Source organism: Glandiceps talaboti, chromosome 1 (genome assembly GCF_964340395.1).
Source record: "Glandiceps talaboti chromosome 1, keGlaTala1.1, whole genome shotgun sequence".
Taxonomy (NCBI): domain Eukaryota; kingdom Metazoa; phylum Hemichordata; class Enteropneusta; family Spengelidae; genus Glandiceps; species Glandiceps talaboti.
This window is the reverse complement of record NC_135549.1, coordinates 3,792,180-3,812,974: the sequence shown is the minus strand read 5'-3', so window position 1 is coordinate 3,812,974 and position 20,795 is coordinate 3,792,180. Positions and strand designations below refer to the sequence as shown.

Here is a 20,795-nt window from a genome sequence, read left to right as displayed (position 1 = left end):
GTGATTTTGTTCATAATAAGTGGAGTCCACTAACCTTAGTTATGGAAAAAAAAATAGAACAGTTTCCCCAGCCCTGCATTACAAACGTGCATTAGGACACCCATTACTTACCATCCAGTCACACTTATCAAGCAACATGATGTTTAGTTTATCTAATGGAAACTGTGCGTCGTTGATATGGCCTGTTCTTATCATTTAATTTCGATTTTACGAATCAAAATGTTATGTTCGTATCATCAGTTTTGAGAGGATACACCGAAAAAAAGTATTTGCTATTGGGATGCTTTTGAATTATCACATATACTCACTTGTTTATGTGTTTCCTCGCTCCTTTTCTTGTTACATTCAATACGGTCTCATTTAGTCTTCAAGTTGAATTGGTAGAATTCTTTTCGTATGAAATACTTTCACAGAGTTGTTAGTTAAATTGCCGTTGTTCGTTCACTTGTGGCTACCAGGAACAAAGTAGGGTGTTCAGTGGAGAGCTCTGTTATAAATTCACTCAACGTTGTCAGTTTGTTTAATAATTAAATCTATTAATGTTTATCCTATTGTTATCGGTTTCAAGTAGGACAAACTCGTTACATAGGCGTGGGTGGCCTGAAAAACTTTACTTAAGTTTGCTACAAAGCACGGCATTCTGGGTAAAGCCGTGCGCACTGACCCCAATACTATAGCGGTACATGGCGCAAGGAAGGCTGGTGGTTTGTTGATATTTGAAAAGCCGGGTTTCATTCAGAAAAAAAATGTTGGGAGATCGCATTAGTATGAGCAAAACGTAAGTATTGGCGTTAAATTAACTTATATTTGAGCTACTGTTTTCGCCCGTTGCATAATTTTCTACCATAAATGATATTTACCAGGTATAACAAGTTAACAAACCGACCCTCCTCGCCACACTAATACTGTTGGAAGGCAGGCAGGTAGGCTGACGTCTATTTTTACCATACCGGGCAATACCCGTGGGATTGTCACAACTCTGACGTCAGAAGTGATGTAATTCATGTATTTGTACGTAATCATAGCGGAAATGATGGATTTAGATGATTGCAGTTTGTGTAATCGATCACACGACACAGATTTCAAAATTCTTACAGACGAGCGCATGGTCTGGGTGAAAGGTTGTGTATGTCATGTAGACACGTGGTTGACCTCATATTGAGGTACACTGATATTATCTAGGCTCTTGCTATTGTCAAACTATGCCTATGATGTCTAGACCTAAATACTATCATTTGATCTACAGTATAGCAGGACAATTGATTCCAGACTCATATTTGGTATTAGTATTTAATAATTAATTGACTTCCAAATCAAATTGAATATGCCCATCCTATAAATGGGCTTGCAATAGAAACAAGTCAGCGCATAACATACATACAAAAGAACATATTTTTAGAGCAGTTACAAATCTAAACAAAATAAACATGAGAAATTGTTCATTTTTTACCTTTTATTATATTTGTGTTGCTAGTAAATGTCATCTTATATTTCAGATGGCTCAGATTGGATTCAATATCATCGGCTTCCAGCAAAATCTTATCAAGCAACATCACAATACTGGCATTACTATACTTTGTCCAAGGACTACCATATGGATTTCAAGCCCGCTTTCTGCCAGTTTACCTGCGCACAAATGGTGTTTCTCTGACCAATTTGGGATTAATGAAACTGCTTCTTGTTCCATGGTTATTAAAAGTCATCTGGGCTCCATTAGTGGACACATGGGGAACCAAGAGACAGTGGTTGCTGTATAGTATTCTTGGATTAGCTTTGACTTGTCTCCTAGGGGCCTTTGTCACACCAGATATCCTTCCTCTCTTGTGTATGGTTGTCTTTCTTTTGAACTTCCTGGCAGCTACACAGGACATTGCTGTGGATGGAATTGCTATATCTATTCTAGGAGAGGAAGAACTTGGTAAAGGCAACACTGCTCAGGTTGTTGGATACAAGATTGGGTCTGTTGTCGGAGGTGGCTTTCTTGTATGGCTGAGTGAGTTTATGGGATGGTTTGGGCTATTCACCAATCTCTCTATCGTGTACTTTATAACTCTGATCATAGTCAGTAAAATACCAGAACTCAAGTCTGAAAAACAGAAATATAAACTTGGAAGTATTAAAGGACACATTGTCAAAAGTAAGACCAAAGACACTGTAAAAGTGGACAATGCCAATGTGTGTGATAGAGAAATACGAAGGCAGACATGTATGCATACAGTTTTAAGGAATGGTAAAACTGTATACAAAGATAGTGATCACAGTGCAATACGTAAGAAATCAAGAGATCTTAAAAGAAACGATACCCTACTTGATGTGATTGAAGGGTATGAGAACATAACACAGATAGCAAACAAAGAAATTGAGAATCAAACATGGCTAAGTTCAATGTTTGGAGTACCTGGGACACTCTGGATGATGGTATATGTTGTGACGTACAAACTCGGTAAGAACTTCTCATACCATCACTTCTATAACATTGCACAACATAGTCCAATTTGATTAAAATCCAAAGTAGATGTCGGCTAATCGTTCATTGCTATTTTACCTTCATTATTTTGCCTGAATTGACCTTTGTGGTACATGTTTACGTTTTTATCCTGATCGCCTCCTCTACATCTGAACTGGCGCCCATGCCCACGCCGTTCTGCTCAGTGAGCCACACAACCAATCAGGTTGTGTCTTACTTGTCATGGGCATACACATTGAATATCAACCACCAACATGGCGTTACTTGTGCACATGGACATGGGCGCCAGTTCAGATGTAGAGGAGGCGATCAGGATAAAAACATAAACGTGTATCACGAAGGTCAATTCAGGCAAAATAACGAAGGTAAAATAGCAATGAACAATTAGCCGACATCTACATCAGATTTTAATCAGATTGAACATAGTTTAAAATCTTGGCAAGAACCTCTCATACCATCACATTGGGTCAAAAAGGTGACTCTTAGGTGACAACACTCGTTTAAGGTTGTGTCAACGCATATAGTTGAATCGTCAGCTGTTTCAAGTAGATTTTCAAATCAAAATCAACTCAATTCATATTGATTTCCATTCTAGGACATATTATAGGATCTGTCACTGAGTTTGTGTATACTGGTTAGGTTTAATTATGGCTGCCATACATTAGCAACGGTGTGCTATGAATTAAATTAGAACTAATATTGAGTCATAAGGTGACTCCTTGGTGACAAGTTGTGTCCTTGTGAAGGAGGAATCAAATATATCACACAGATATTTAGTTTTGACTGCATAATTTTCTCTAATCAACTATTACATTGCTGAAGTAAAATGATGAAGTCTGGTTATGAAAAAAACCTTAATATTGAATATACTTAACATCTGTCAGTGTTTTTGCCAAGGGAACCTTGGTAACAGGAAGGGTAAAATCTGATAAAACTGGCATATGGTATAATTAATAACATGGCAGAATCGCTCAGTTCATGTTGATTTCCATACTAGGAAATATTATCTGATGTATCTAAGTTCTTATGCATTACACCATAATTTATGGGGAATCCCAGTATAAAAGTGAAAGGATTTGACCTACTTACCACACTTAAAATGGCTGGAGAACTCGGGTAGATTTACCTGCTTATCACTCTTAACAAAAACACTGGTAGGTCAACCACCCTTAACAAAAATAATGATAGGGAACCATGGTAGATTTTACCTACTTCAACCACTCTTAACAAAAAACACTGGTAGGGAAACCTGATAAAATGACAGGGGAACCCATGTAGATTTTACCTACTTACCACACAGAAACAGTCATTTTACATTTTGTCTAGTCTTTGGACAAATATTTATATTTCTGTTTTATTTTTTGACCAATGTTTGATATACTGTAAAGATATTTTTAGTCAGTGATATGTAAATTAGGTAAAACATGTTAGTTTTGAGCTGAAGAATCACATGTTGGGCAAATCAATGTAATATTTCATCTGGAAATTCCTTGGGGTAGCGAGATGAAAAGTGTTTAGCATTGTTCAAAGGTTTTCAACTCAACGAATGCTGTACAGATAAGTAAACTTTGGTGAAGGTGTGTGAAAGAAAGTGTACATACATAAGGACACGCAGCATTCCAAAACAAATATAGCAATGGTGATCAGATGCATGGCAACAAGGACTTTTTACCCAAAACAAACATAGCAATGGTGATCAGATGCATGGCAACAAGGACTTTTTACCCAAAACAAATATAGCAATGATGATCAGATGCATGGCAACAAGGACTTTTTACCCAAAACAAATATAGCAATGGTGATCAGATGCATGGCAACAAGGACTTTTTACCCAAAACAAACATAGCAATGGTGATCAGACGCATGGCAACAAGGACTTTTTATCCAAAACAAACATAGCAATGGTGATCAGATGCATGGCAACAAGGACGTTTTACCCAAAACAAATAAGGTCATGGGTAAAGTTCAATTTCTGAAATCCCAAAACATTAATTTGACCCTAGCAACTGCAAACTTCAATATCTCTTATGGTAACAACATGAACCATTTGTGCTACAATGCTATTGGCACTGTTTTATTTTGGTACACTCAATACCTAAGGTTACCTGCCTTTATCCAAGTGGCTAGTTTTCTTCATCACACTACGTGATCAACGTACTCCCAAAAGTAGCAACACACTTGCTGAATTGTCTAAATAGCAATAGTATAATATGGCATTTCATCACGAAAAATAAAACATCATTTTGAAGGACATCAATTTCATCTCTAGTAGTTTAGGCTGATTTCCACAAGCAGATAACCTTGTAGGGAATCATGGTGGTACAACAAACTGTTTTATAAAGTAATAATTTATATACATTTTAACAAAATTTCTGCAGTACTTGCATCATAAATGTACTTAATATCTGAACAGAGAACACAAAGATGAACAAGAGAGTACAGATGAAGCACAACCTTCGGACCACAGTCCCCTGTTTAATAGAGGAACTCCCTGTGATAGAGGGATTGTACTCAGACCCACTATCATTATTGTAAGGCATTGTTCTAATTGTCTAAACAGTTCAATTTTCTATATCTATTCAAACCTGATCAGATCTGTAGTCAGACTGTATTATGTTATCATTGACCATTGCTCTATGCTTTGATAATCTGTATTTGATTATTACATTTATCAGTCCTAGTGTTAAAAATAGTTTGGTTGCTATAGTTTTGTCTGCTCTACCTCCCTGTATCTGATTATCACTGATGGTGTTTGTACCGTTCATTCAATTGTACAAATTGCTGTACTTAGCCAAGTTGACCTGTTATTGGGGATGTATATGCCAATAACTGTCATTTGGTTGTCAACTTTGATACTAAGCTTAGATTACTTGATACCCCAGCTTGAAAAACAAACCCTGCAGTGGTACGTTAAAATGAACTGACTTGGTAACATAGTTTTGCTATACCAGTGCAAAGTAATATATTTTCCATCATTCTGTACCTCATCATATTGAAACATATGCTACTGAAGCAACTTTGGTTCTTGCCTAAAAATCTAAGCTTTGATCTGTTTGAGTTGGAATTAATGGAATCATAAACTTAAGTTAATTCTACCCATGTAGGAAAACACATTTGAAAGTGCTTATATTTAGTGTTCTGTTCAAAAATTATGATTTTTCATTTTCTGTCTCTTTAAAAAAAAAAGTCATGTTTGGTCACAAATCTCCACGGCTGGTACATTTAATCAGATCATAGCAAATGGTTTACAGTGACAAGGCATCTAATCATGTTTTTACATGTTCTGTAACTTTGATAAGTTTAACAAATATGTAATAACCATGACTGAATTGTAATTTCAAGTTAAACATAATCTATGTTATTCTCCTATATGGATAGCAATAGTAATATTTAGCATTTGTCTGGCCATCCATCTCATCAAAATCTTAAGAACTACCAGCTTGTACAGATTCTATGAGGAAATACAGCTGTATTAGTTTATTACTTTCTGGTGCAAATCTATGCATGTTTTACACTGTTAACTGTTGAAGTTAGGTTAACTCTATTTATAGGATGTCATTATGTGAATTACAAGAAACCATGTCCTCAAAGGTTTTGGTAATGATATCTCAATACTTTTCTTTTCTTTAAATTTTATTCACTGGAATTACTCCCAGCGATTTCCTTTTTATGCAGACATATTCACGCATAAACACATTTCTACAGAAATTCCATCAGGTTTGGGACTACGTGACAGGGCTATGTTGTATACTTCATATCACGTTGCTATGGAACTGTCAAAGTTATCTCAGTCAGTCTACAGTTTATCCTGGTGTCACCCTCTGTTTATACTGTTTATACAGAATTACTGACTAATTTAATATCAGAACTGATCAACAAAAAATGTTGTCTTGCATTGAGAACAGGTAACAGCCTTTTCAATTTAGTTTCTATGTTATCAAAAGTTGCTTCACACTGTATCCTGTAATGACATAAACCTAGCAAAATACACTAAAGTGGGGTCAAGCAATAGGGTTATACATCAAAACTGTGTAGGGCTTATCAGTTCAAAAACTAGTCAACACCTGATTATACAGAATGATACAGAAAAGAATACAAATAAAACCAATCAGAAAGTTATTATTCATGTCATTGACACAGGAGAAATTACTGGTACGGTTCAAATATTTCACACCCCCAACCCACTACTTTTGACAAAATGTCAAAATTAACAAAGAATCCGTGTTCCAAACACACCACTTGTTGACAACAACTTGCGACAACGAGGTCTTTTGTCGGCACTTGAGGTGAACAGTCCAAATGAAATGTCTGTTTGCACAGCAAGATATAAGATGGATAAAAGTATCAGGCCACGTGCATCTGCCCTTCCACCTACTAACATCTCACATGCTAACACAGTGACTCAGGTGGCAACTGTAAAGAGAGACAAAAAACACAGTCTGTCAAGTTTGACTGGGTTGAGGGGAAACTTCAGACTAGTTTTGGCACAACCTTTGTACAGGAATAAAGGATGGAGACAACTCTTGTCTGCTCTGGTTTTTAGGGGAGTCTGGTTTTCCTCGGAATATTTTACCTCAGTGGTACATAAGTCAAGACATCAAAGATTCAGTATTCCTGTGTTTTGGATACTAAGTATTCTCACTAGTTTATCTATGATTCACCAAATTTGGTGATACCACAATTCTTTGCCTAACATTGACATCAAACTTGTAGAGGACAGAGAGTCAGACAAGTTCTTGTGTAAGGACATGGAAATGCACTGGCCATCAAAAGAGAGTATAAATTTAGACTACAAGACAGGCTTTTTAACCATACTACAAGAGCATTTTGAATGTCAAGTTTGGTTTAACACATTGGATTTACATGGTGTAGTCCAGAAGTAGGTCATTCATCTCCCCTCATTGACAATGACAATATTGTGATATGCATAGAGTAGCCTTGGTCAACATGTTAGACTGCATGTATCTCAGGCATAGTGTTTTTGTGTGTGCGGCCTCTAAACACACACACACACTACACACTACACACCAACAATTTAATGTTCAATGTGACTGAATTCTCATCAAATGAATCAAATCACATTTATGTATGGTAGGAGTGAATATAATGTGAGTATAATATCCTCCATATTGGAATGGATATACCTTCAAGTTATGTTTTAGAAATTGCCAACAACTAAAAAATGGAAATGATTCTATGCTATAATTCCACCACTTCACTAAGCTGGATTCAGATGTAGACATCTTTTACAAATAGTTAATGATGAAAACTCATGAAATGATATTGTTTTGTTAGATTTCATTGAACACTTGCATGTAAGACACAAATGTTTTTTTGTTTGATTTCTCACAAATTGTTTGGATGTACAAAACCCATATTAACCCCAAATTTGCTTCCTGGACTCAAATTTAACCTGGCAGCTGTGCTTTATTATGTGATTTTTCATTTCCTTGGGAAGGCAAAGATTTTATGACACTCTAAATTTAACAAAGAAGCTAAGCAATAGTTTGGGGACATACTCCATCGAGGACACAATATTCCTTTCCATGATGGAGAGGTTGGCCACCAGCTATCTAAGCAGGGTCTCTTTACAGGAGAGGTTGGCCACCAGCTATCTAAGCAGGGTCTCTTTACAGGAGAGATTGGCCACCAGCTATCTAAGCAGGGTCTCTTTACAGGAGAGGTTGGCCACCAGCTATCTAAGCAGGGTCTCTTTACAGGAGAGGTTGGCCACCAGCTATCTAAGCAGGGTCTCTTTACAGGAGAGATTGGCCACCAGCTATCTAAGTAGGGTTTCTTCACAGGAGAGGTTGGCCACCAGCTATCTATGCAGGGTCTCTTTACAGGAGAGGTTGGCCACCAGCTATCTAAGTAGGGTTTCTTCACAGGAGAGGTTGGCCACCAGCTATCTATGCAGGGTCTACTCACAGGAGAGGTTGGTCACCAGCTATCTATGCAGGGTCTACTCACAGGAGAGGTTGGTCACCAGCTATCTAAGCAGGGTCTCTTCACAGGAGAGGTTGGCCACCAGCTATCTAAGCAGGGTCTCTTCACAGGAGAGGTTGGTCACCAGCTATCTAAGCAGGGTCTCTTCACAGGAGAGGTTGGCCACTAGCTATCTAAGCAGGGTCTCTTCGCAGGAGAGATTGGCCACCAGCTATCTAAGCAGGGTCTCTTCACAGGAGAGGTTGGCCACTAGCTATCTAAGCAGGGTCTCTTCACAGGAGAGATTGGCCACCAGCTATCTAAGCAGGGTCTCTTCACAGGAGAGGTTGGCCACTAGCTATCTAAGTAGTGTCTCTTCACAGAAGAGGTTGGCCACCAGCTATCTAAGCAGGGTCTCTTCACAGGAGAGGTTGGCCACTAGCTATCTAAGCAGGGTCTCTTCACAGGAGAGGTTGGCCACCAGCTATTTAAGCAGGGTCTCTTCACAGGAGAGGTTGGTCACCAGCTATCTAAGCAGGGTCTCTTCACAGGAGAGGTTGGTCACCAGCTATCTAAGCAGGGTCTCTTCACAGGAGAGGTTGGCCACCAGCTATCTAAGCAGGGTCTCTTCACAGGAGAGGTTGGTCACCAGCTATCTAAGCAGGGTCTCTTCACAGGAGAGGTTGGTCACCAGCTATCTATGCAGGGTCTCTTCACAGGAGAGGTTGGCCACCAGCTATCTATGCAGGGTCTCTTCACAGGAGAGGTTGGTCACCAGCTATCTATGCAGGGTCTCCACAGGAGAGGTTGGCCACCAGCTATCTAAGCAGGGTCTCTTCACAGGAGAGATTGGCCACCAGCTATCTAAGCAGGGTTTCTTCACAGGAGAGGTTGGCCACCAGCTATCTAAGCAGGGTCTCTTCACAGGAGAGGTTGGCCACCAGCTATCTAAGTAGGGTCTCTTCACAGGAGAGATTGGCCACCAGCTATTTAAGCAGGGTCTCTTCACAGAAGAGGTTGGCCTTCAGCTATCTAAGCAGGGTGAACTTATAAGTTTCGCTGTACAAAATATCTTTCCCTACACAAAAACTGGATAATTTTAAGTTGTCCTCGTAATTTGGTGTATAATATGTATGTGATGAAGGTGATAAAACGGTTTTCTGGATAAAATTGTTTTTCTTAAAATTTGTGAAATGTGTCAATGATTCATCACAAGGTATAACATTAAACAGTGACAACCACTGTGGTCTGAAACAGTAAAAAAATAAATTAATGACTTAAAAGGTCTGTTTGAACATGTCTGAAGAAGGGAAGTGTTATAAGTCTAATAAGAAGACGTAAATTTTCATTTTTTGACAGTTTGTAAGACAAGTGGACAGTTAGAAAATGACAGGACAATGCTTGTCGGTAAAATAAAAGACTGGTTTTATTTGGATAGTTAATAGTTTTATGAGAGTATTTAAGAGGTGTTAGGGTCAAGATTATTGTTTAGGCAGTACTGGTAACTAATGCTGAAATATTGATTATTGCATTGTCTATTTGTTTGAATTCTAAATAATCCTAACGAAGCTGGAACTTCTGTTGACATCACTTGAAAATCATGCCATTTCTTTGTACATTGAACAGGGTCTAAAAAAATGGACCACCTCTAGATAATAGAGGATTGACATGTTTGTGACAGACGAACTTTAGACAATGCTGAGCTTGCAAAGTAAGGGACAAAAACATTTTACAATATTGAGGTTGTTTTCCCAAATTAAGGCCTAATAAAAAAAATTGTGTGGTTCCGATTTTGCTCAATTTTAGAATAGGTAGTCAGGGTTCGCACGGTCCTGGAAAACCCTGGAAAACCCTGGAATTTCAAACCCTCCCTGGAAAACCCTGGAAAAATGCGCCCTACCCCTGGAAAACCCTGGAAAATGATCATGTTCAATCGATCGATTAATATTGACGATCGTCATGTCCGTGCTCGAGCCACCCATTCATATGATTTTGAATCTCGTAAATGTGAAATCGCGAAAATATTTTCAAAGTCTTTCGCCACGCTGGGTGATGAATCAAAATTCACGCCGATTGAACCCAGACAGTCAAGCGATCGTTCCACGAGACACTTTGCCCCACAAACCGTGCGTATTAGTTGAATGGGCGCCGCAGTGTTCCTTTCGATCTTGCATATATTGCTACTCCGTACATCTCCCAGTCGTCATTTCAGGGACATGATATTGTAACAGTCCCGGCCGGGGTAACATGTACAGTAGGTCTGTTAACAAGATTATCGTAACACTGTAGCGAGTATCAAAGCATCATCAACCTCGATTAGAAATTGTTACAAGTTCGGCGCACGAGTCGACTGATACTACAAGCTAGGGCTAGGGCCTAGAGAAGTGCAGTTGAATTTCCGGGTTGTGGAAGTACGGTTGTGACTTTTATTTCGTCGATAAATGGGTATTTGTGTTACATGTTCTAAAAGAATAAACTACTGTTTTATGTTGTCGGTACAGTAACATTCGTCAATGGCCAAGTTGAGTTGAAATCGCGATGTTCCGCAACTCGTGGCATCGGTACATAAACATCGAGACGCAAGCGATGAATGTATTCAGTTATTCATAGCTCGAAATTTCGTTACGTAAATGACGTTTTTATTCTAAATTTTGAAGAAAAAAATTATTTTAGGTGGCTTATAAATCTAGTAACATCAAACCAAACAATAATGAGGACAAACTTTACTTTTTGATTTATTTTTCTGGATATGTCTGAATTAGACTGACGAATGCTGTGACTCAATCTTACACGATCAATGCACCAGCTTGACGAAACGGCTACTTAGCTAGGGGGTAGGACAGAGGTTTCTCCGTTAATCTTAGCGTGCAAACGTGGTTTTGAAACCAATATCTTGCATAGTGTCGATTGTCTTTAAAATGTTTTGTGACATATTGTGGGAACTGTTGTTGATTTTTCTCGTCCACATCAGACAATTAGATGTCATTCAAAAAATATACTTTAGTGTCAACACCCCTGGAAAATGGCCAAAATCAATATGAATACCCCTGGAAAACTGACGAAAAACCCCTGGAAAGTCCTGGAATTTTGTTTTGCTTTAAGTGTACGAACCCTGAGGTAGGTAGATTTTTTAGTTTTATTTTATTATATATCTTTTTTCTGTGTGTGTCTACTTCAGGTTTTCCATTGTTTACCAAATGGTCTCAGTGTTTTTTATTTCTCTCTATCAGATGTACAGCCTATAGAGTGAAAGAACAGTTTTATTTTGTCTTTTTAAGTTGATGTCAGTTTCCACATGTTCTATTTCTCATGAGACTTCACTATTTTTGCAATTTTATTATTTTTTTCTTGAATACGTAAAAAAATAGTTTAGGGTTGGCAGTGTAAAGCTAGGTGGGGTCGGGTAATCGGAACCAAACAATTATTTTTTTTAGGACTAAGATAAAAGAACATTTTTAATGATTTTAGAATGTTAAGTTTGCAAATTCAAAACAGAATCCCTTATAAAGACAGTTACAGTTAAAGCCACAGTTTTGTTTGTAACATACATGTATATAAGTATATCTGTAAATTTCATATGTAATGACTTATTCGTTTTGTTACCTGCAGATTTTGTTCATGACATATTGACACAACTGTCCCTAGCAACCATGACCACATCTTTAGCAACAGGTTAATGCCAACGTATTTCATATAGATGTGAATTCAGAATATTGACACACATGCCTAGCAACAAGACCATACCCATAGCAACAGTCAGCTGGTAGTATTTATTGTAAAGATAACAGGGATGGGTAGGCAAAAGATTGACTGATATTCACCTAGCAACAAGACCACAGCAACAGGCAAATCCCAGTGTCCTTTGCTAAGATGACAATGATGAATCATGTATACAAGTATAAACATGACTGTGCATAGCAACCATGGACACGCCCATAGCAACAACTAATAGTATTGTGTGTGCAGAGGTATGGTTATGATTCAACTTGCCAAGACAGAATAATGTCCTACCATCATTAATCAGAGTGTATACTCCACAGTATACCATTGGCAGTATTATAGTTTAAACAGATGAGAGGTGATAGATTCTAGGGCTATCATTCATCATTTTCTTTTCCCCCCATGTCTTCTCTATAATGTCAAAGGTCACACAATCACATGATCTAACCATGATGGTCTATTTTTATAGGAGAGCAAGGAGCCATTGGACTGTTACCATTGTACCTGGTTGACTGTAATATCTCAGCCAGTCATGTTGGTCTATGGACTGGGGTCATAGGTCAAAGTTTATCCATTCTTGGGTCACTTGTTGCTGGTTGGATGCTTTCATATTACATGTAAGTTTGTAACTAACAAGTGTACAATGTGTTAGTGGGTGTTGCTGTAGTTAGGTAGGGTGTAAGTGGGGCAGGGGTGGCTACTAGTTGCCAGCTCTGTGGGTGTGCTACCAATACTGCCAACCCCAGACCCCATTTTGATCAAAAACCAATATCCCATTTTAGATAGTAAATGAGGAAAAGGTGGATTACGAAATGTAATTTTCGTGCTTGTATTTTTTTTCACAAGAGGCAATATTTTTGGGCGATTGGTTAAGGACAGTGGACCACATTTTAGACCAAGCGAAATCAAAAACAAAGTAGAGTGCACCCCATTTTAGATTTTCCAGCTCAAAAAAAAACCATACCCATTAATTTTAACCTAGAAAACGCACCCCAAAAGTTGCACATATACATACAGGATGAGTAGCGTGCTGGTGGCATGGAGGTCTAAGTTCCAGAAAATGGGTGATCTTACTTTCATTAAGAGCTGTTTAACCAATTTAATGGCAATTTAGACTCAGAAAGATGAGTGCAACTGTGACTGAATCAGTCAATTATATTTTTCACCTCAGATATTGTGAATATATTTCTGATAAAAAATTATTATCTTTTTCAAATAATTAATAAAGTAATAGTATTCAGGCTTTCATTAAAGTAAGTTTTGGACACAAAATCGAGATTTTGTCACCACGGTAACATCACTAGGTCACAAATGAAGATACTAGTTTATCATGTCACATGCTGGCCTGCTTTGATAGGGCTTGACTGATGTGTGAGGGCGCCCTCTCATGGCATACATTAAAGCCAAAAATGACCCTTATAGCAATGGATGGATTCTGATACAGACACGATAACAGTAAATTGACAGTTTCTCATTTTGGTATGAAATGTGCTTTAATACCATACTGTATGTATATTTTGTTTCATTACAGGTTAAAACCAATGTCCTTGCTACCTACACTATTCTTTGTACGAATCATCCCTCTAGTTCTAATGAATTTCATCCTGTGGTGTGACATGGTGAATGAACAATCGATATTTCTCTATGGTATGAAATCAATATTCCATTCTGAGATTTCTAACAGAGTAACTGTCAAGTCTGCAAACAGTCAAGTCTTTGTCCAGTTTCTATCCATAGCCTGTTCCTATATTTTGCTTTCCAACTTATTTTCTGAACCAGCAACTCAAAATCACATGATTTATGCATGCATATACCTAGAAAATACACAGAGTTATATAATTTCAGAACCATATCTGAATTTTTCTATTTTAATAAATCTAGGGACTATGCACTTTATTAATTTAAAAAAAATGTATTTTGAATTTGAGTCCATTCAATCATACATTGCTCCTGATGATCAGATAAAGACACATTGTCTGTATTTGTGTTATCAAAATCGCTCTCAAGTTCTAAACACATTGGTGAACAGACATGATGTACTAACACTGAAATAGTATAGTATGACCTGATTGACACCTCCAGTTTGCAAGTGTTGGCGCCCTCTATGTTAAAAATGAAAGTTTCTTTCATTTATGTCTAACAGTAGATGAAGTCTAGGATATCAATCAATAGCACTTCAGTTCTGTGTGTTTCACTGTACTACAGTAAGATTCTTAGTTTGGTATTCTGAATAACAGAATAGTTAACAAATACCCCCAGTGTTGTACTATCATCTTTTTTCTGTAACTTTTGAAAGATCAAAATATATGTCCTTATTTCTTGTTCAATGTTACAGGGCTGTCCATTACTGCCATGTGTCTTCTGCAATTTATTGGTGGCTTGATCACCACGGCAACATTCACCATGATGATGCAATGTTCTCAAAACGCACCACAAGATATGCAGGCCACACACTGGACAACCTTGGCTACTCTGGAAGTCATGGGCAAACTTCTATTTATGTCAGCGGCAGGTTTTCTGACTGATTGGTTAGGATATCCTGTAGTTTTTGTTTTTCTACTCTTGTTATCTGTCATCGTTATCCCATTATTTGGTGTGAAAGTTACCTCAAAACACTCTCAGAAAATGTTATAATTTTATTTATTTATCATATAAACTACCTCTTCACTTTTTCTACAGCCTCTCATATCTGTGCTTTGATATTGAGGTCAAGGGTCAAAGTCAAGGCTAGTATAGAAGTAAATGTGTAGGTACTTCTCATTGTGATCCATCACTACAATTTCTACCTAAATGTTTTACCAGTTTTGTATGAGTCTCATCATAATCTACAAAAAACTTCATTTTCTATTGATATTCGACACTTATATTTTGCGTTGTGTGGGGGCGCTATAACTCTACTTAAAAATATGGCATGCTATCAATACTGACTTTCCTTTTCCTCAGGGTTTCCAACATTTACCTTACCCTTTTTCTGTCAAACTTAAATTTCATTTATTACAAATTTTAATTATGTTTATAAATGTAAACATAAATAACTGATGGACACCATTAATCAGAATATCCTATGTTCATCGGTCACATGGGTGAAAGCAAAACTTTGGCAATATATTTCACTTGTCTACAATATAACATCATTTTGTAATAATCCAGAATAAATGATAAATGACACTGTCAAAATTATTATAATAATGTCATGTATTTAAATAATCACACACACTGACCAACAGACAGTAAGACACAATCAGTAACACACACACACACAAACACATACAAACACAGAGAAAGACATGCACATATATCTACATTTAAAGTGGTCATATGGATTGGGTTGTTATTTTGGATTTTTAATTTACAAAACAATTTTATCATGGCTTCCTACTTGAGTGAAACAACATGTCAAGTCTGTGTTTGTAACTCAATAAATTGCAAAAGATTAATAAATGTGTAAAATGTTTGTTATTACATTTACATTAACAAAATTTTCAACTACCTTTGTAAAGCAGGTTACTGAATATAACCTCACTTTCTCATGTTTTATAAGACAAAATCAGTTGCATTGTAATGGTCTGATCCGATCTGATCTTTACATTGACAAAGAATTCTCGGTACCTGAAATAGAATATTACTACCTAGGCGCATCATAAAAATAATAAAACCATTTCTTGGTCGACACAATAACTTCCACGCCACATGCTTCATATGCATTACTATAGGCACACAAGAATAAGTTGATTGTCTTGTTCTATTTTGACCCTCTAGCATTAGGTAAAATGCTATTGCAGGTACCTAGAACTAATGGCTTGGATTTTCCCACTAAAAAGTTGACAAGAAAACAGTTTCTTTCAAACATTGACACCATTACACTGTCATTTTTTATTTATTTATAGTTTATTACACTTTTTCAAGTTCATTACTACTAGTTATAACACACACAAGAATCCCTTCAACAACCACTTCACATTAATGATTTCACCAGGCAATCTTAGACATCCACATGTGCTTTTTTAGCTGGGTCTAAAAACACTTTCATTGGTGGAAGTGGTCTGATCTTTCGTCCAGCCCATCCACCCTTCCTCTGCCACCAACCACTCTGAGGTCTCCAACCAAGCTGACGAAGTTTACCAGCTGTACCTGTGTAGACAATGAAAATACAACACAATCTAATGACATAAACACTGTACAAAGGAGGCTATAATTTATATCAAGTGTTATCCCAATAATATGAACACATGAAGGACCATATTTTCTCTCTAAAATGTATGGGAGTATTTTCTGTGATTACATTAACTTAATATATCCCATTTATAATAGAGTTAAAATTTAGTAATTTAGTAATGGAAAGCTCTCCACTTGCCAAATTATGTTATGTGTATCAGTTAAATTTCTAATTCCAAACAATTTGATTATTGAAAAAATCATGAAAGCTTTTAAATATAATCTATGTACTTCATACTCTCATACCAATTCTGAACTACTGTAAGTATACACAAATATATGTATATGTAAATGGCAAACATATATTTGCTACTGCTAAGTGCATCGCTAGCTCAGTATCCAAAGCAATTTCGTAGTCAATTGCTATTGCTAAGTATATCACTAAACTTAGTACTTAAATTGCATAATGTATGGCTTTGCTAATATAATGTACATCACTAAACTTACCTAAAATTATTTTATTATGGAACTGATTTGAGACTCTGCCTACAGTGGCTACACATCTCTCACTGACACTAATTTGTTGTTTTGATGGCATTTGTAGAATAACTTGGCCACCAGCTTTTCTGATGAGTTGACAGCATGTACCAGCAGCCCTTGCTATGCTTGCACCATGTCCTGGTAAGAGTTCCACTGAGTTGACAAGTGTGCCCACTGGTAATGCACCGAGACAGTATGCATCACCCTCATTGGCAGCAACTGTAATTAGGGAAAGAGAGAGAGATGTACCTTATTATCACAATTCTGTATCTGTGAATCTATTTGAGATCCTTTGGTTGAATGGTAAAACTTTTTTAAAAAATGAGTTGGCTTCTCACCACTGCCTCGAGGAAAGAAAGTACACATCAAGAACACTTCATGTTATCTACCCGTTGGTACGTTAGCTCAGCTGGTTAATAGAGCACTCTGACTAGTGTTTAGGGGATGTGGGTTCAATTCCTAAACACATTGGTTTTCTTTCCTCATTTATAACAAATTTAATTCTATAATGGCCAGGCAACTTGCAAACGATCTCTCTCTAAAGGTGCATTGTTGGACATGTTGTGTTATGATGTATCATTCTATTGATAAAACTAACACCAGTCACTTTTGTCAATAATCTGTCATATTGTTTGTAATCACAAATAATCTAGTCTTGCTTTATAACACTCACACCTTTGACTTGAAAACCAGAGACAGTGTCCAAGTGAAGAAATGAAAACCAGAGACAGTGTCCAAGTGAGGAAATGAAAACCAGTGACAGTGTCCAAGTGTATATAGTGAGGAAATACTACTAATACAAGAACACTGAAACCTTGGATTTGTGTGTGCAATTGTTGTCTCAAGTATGGCTTACATTGTGTGAATAGTATGTCTGAACAAGAGTTTGATCTTGATCAATTACATTACACGTTGTTTTCATGATTATTTTTTATTCTGAATTAATGATGTAAGGAGTTATTAAGACTCTTTAAAGTCTTCTTTTGATATGAAGTTGTAATAAACAAGGATGTATACAATGTAGTTATCATTCACTTGTCTGGAGCTACAATATAGAGATGTGTATTATAGTTGGGGTATAATAACATTACTTGTGATGATGTGTATACTGCATACAAGACTGTGTATGGTATGATATAGACAGAATCCTTATGGACAATAACCAATGAAAATACTTTAAAAATTGGTACTACATCATTCCAAGTTGTTAGTCACAATGATAATAGTCTGGACATAGTTAGAGGGGAAAAGCTAGGGTTACCACATAAATACTGCTAGACCCCCCCCCCCCCCCCCAGACATATCAAACTTTTTTTATGACCTGTTTTGCATGGTATGGCTTATACTCCTACACCCCCCCCCCCAAACTAAGTTATACCAAATTTAAATAGCTAACCAACTAAGTGTGGTTCACTATACTTTATGATTTTACCTGTCATTCTTCCAATATGACGTGATGTCTTGACAATATCACCTTCCTTCATATTAACGGTAGCTGTAATATATCTCTTTCTGTTACCCCCAGCAATGAGGGCGATATTTGCTGTTCTGTTGGGGTCATACATTATCTTCATAACTTTCTCTGTAACATCTTTATCATCTTCAGGCTTCAGTCTATTGAAGTCAACCATGCGATATCGTTGTTTATGTCCTCCTCCACGCCCATGTGTTCTTATCCTACCTGTGGGTGTTCAGTATTACAATACTATGGTAAACCGCAATAAATCATATACCATACTGTAACTCAAACCAAGTTATTGTCCTCAAACAAAAAATATGGATTATATATCCTGGTCGTTGTAGATCATAACAACCTATGTCTGCATCACTGGTTTGGCAGTGTCCAAAATATGGGTCACAGCATTCCGCATTCGCTTCATTCAGCTGGAAAATACTCATCACCTAACGGTTTGTCACTATGAATTGCTAGATTGCTAGAAATCTACCTGAATTTTCTACTCATCTTACTGGGATAACCTATGGTTAACTGTAAACTGAGTTTAATTTTATGGCAAATTATGCAAATTTCATCAGACTTCCCCTTTGTTGTTACTATGCAATGTCCTGTTCTGAAATGAATTATCAGACAAAAACACACCATAGAATTTCACAAAAACAAAAAGAAACTTGCCTGTATGATCTCTTCCTCCTGTCTGGTTAAATCCAATCGGTCTCACAGTATATTTGTCAGGATTCCAGAACTTTTTTATGCCTGTAGTAGCAACTGATGTGTGTAGCCATGATGCTGGCAAATTACTTCTAAACAATGACTGATATTGGAGATCATGACACAGTTGTGTGTTTGTTACTGTCAATCTTTGCAGTAAAGTATTTAGAGTCCGAAGTGACATGTTTTCTGTATTCCAATCTTCTAAATCTCCAAAACCTTGTAAGTCAATGGTCTTAAGGAATCACAAATTTCCTTTAATCAGCTTTAAATAACCAATCAACTGTAAAAAAACCCACCATATAACATGTATTAAAAATTTATCTTTCTAGTGTACATTGTCACCAGACTGACAGAGAAATGACTCAGAAAGTACTGTAATTTTTTTATTTCAGTGAAGGACTAGTTTCATAACTGCCCTATCTGTAGCATTATAAATAGACTCACTCTCTGCCCTATCTATAGCATTATAAATAGACTCACTCTCTGCCCTATCTGTAGCATTATAATTACTCACTCTCTGCCCTATCTGTAGCATTATAAATAGACTCACTCTCTGCCCTATCTATAGCATTATAAATAGACGCGTCCATTGGCTTTGTTGACTTGTCTTTACTTTATATTAACTTGGACCGATTAGCTGTATAACTTAGTGTTCATAAATTTAATCCACTTTTATGATGTGCTCTCAGTTATACATAAAGACTAACTACTGCCAGTGCCACTGAGTCTTAGTATGTAACCAGTATATCACAATACGACATGTAGTTTCATACCATATAGCATTACATAAGGATATTCCAGCAAAGTGAGTCAACTGAGTGAGACTATGCATATGCCAAATACCATTCCACAAGGGCTTCATGTGATTCATCATACAAAAGGATATATGCTAATTACATTATGGTTCTTAGCGTTTATGTCCCTCTGCAGCTACAACATGGCGAGTTGATTTAAATATCTATGTATTTCTTCGGAAATGCAATAATAAAACCCATTTTGGATGAATGGTGTTGTAGATTAGTTGTCAGGTATGAACAAATGTTTTAAACACATTGCAATTGTGTTCTGGTTTATATTTGTTTATTTAGGATTTATAAGATGGATCATTGAAATTGACTAGTCATGGGGTTCATCCTGCCTTAGCATGGTTCGGTTGCCTGACTTGTGTTGTATCCGTGACAGATGCTGATGACGGTATTTTTTGAATATTTGTAAAAACATAATAACCGTACGTCATGTATATAAATATTTTTGTACTATGATCACCCTGGAAGTTGGAACTGTCGGAACAGACTATATTAGCTCATAATAGCTCTGGATGTATACGCTACGAGGTTCGGTGTACAAGTACTTTGATTAGCTTGTCTAACATGTAGGTGGTGCATTAGACTGGATTCAAACGTGCGTGGAGGTGTAAATCGTAAAAATACCGTATAGAAATTAGACTAGTGGTCCATGGAATAGTATCTGCAAATGTCAAAGCAGCTAGCATAGCAATGGCTAGGGCTAGCATAGCAATGTCTGAGCATGAGGGCGCTATCAGTCATCATCCATTGCCATGTGTGCAGTGCTCGGTTGTCATTCACATGGCTTTTTTACTCGATTCCAACATAAATAGGTTACATCGAAAACAGTGAGGTTTAAAAAGAGAATTTTCTGAGTTTTTCACTTACATTGTGCCTGACTTCTTGCTAATAAAGGCTGAAATTCACAATATTCTCAGAGACAACAAATCAATTCTCACCTGGGCGCCATATTGTAACCTCTAACCTCTGACCGCAATGACCTTAACCTCGTTCTTATTATTCATATTCACTA

General features: G+C 37.0%; 2 protein-coding genes across 3 annotated transcripts; one reads left to right on the top strand and one right to left on the bottom strand.

Moving 5' to 3' along the window:
• Positions 1 to 691: 691 nt before the first annotated feature.
• Positions 692 to 14,746, top strand: LOC144443339 (major facilitator superfamily domain-containing protein 3-like). The gene is made up of 5 exons (XM_078132798.1): positions 692 to 778; positions 1,497 to 2,443; positions 12,582 to 12,729; positions 13,644 to 13,759; positions 14,448 to 14,746. The coding sequence occupies exons 1-5, from the start codon at positions 747 to 749 to the stop codon at positions 14,744 to 14,746; spliced, it is 1,542 nt and encodes a 513-aa protein (XP_077988924.1). The 5' UTR covers positions 692 to 746.
• A 785-nt stretch (positions 14,747 to 15,531) lies between these two features.
• On the bottom strand, positions 15,532 to 20,741 carry LOC144439031 (large ribosomal subunit protein uL2m-like). 2 transcript variants are annotated; one of them, XM_078128276.1, is made up of 5 exons: positions 20,651 to 20,741; positions 18,935 to 19,257; positions 18,240 to 18,484; positions 16,775 to 17,026; positions 15,532 to 16,243 (listed from the first exon to the last, which is right to left on the bottom strand). In XM_078128276.1, exons 2-5 carry the CDS (start codon positions 19,156 to 19,158, stop codon positions 16,095 to 16,097), a joined length of 870 nt encoding a protein of 289 aa, XP_077984402.1. In that variant the 5' UTR covers positions 19,159 to 19,257; positions 20,651 to 20,741; the 3' UTR covers positions 15,532 to 16,094. The 2 variants fall into 2 exon arrangements, with proteins under 2 accessions (XP_077984402.1, XP_077984410.1); XM_078128284.1 differs by having other exon boundaries at positions 20,722 to 20,741.
• Positions 20,742 to 20,795: the final 54 nt, after the last annotated feature.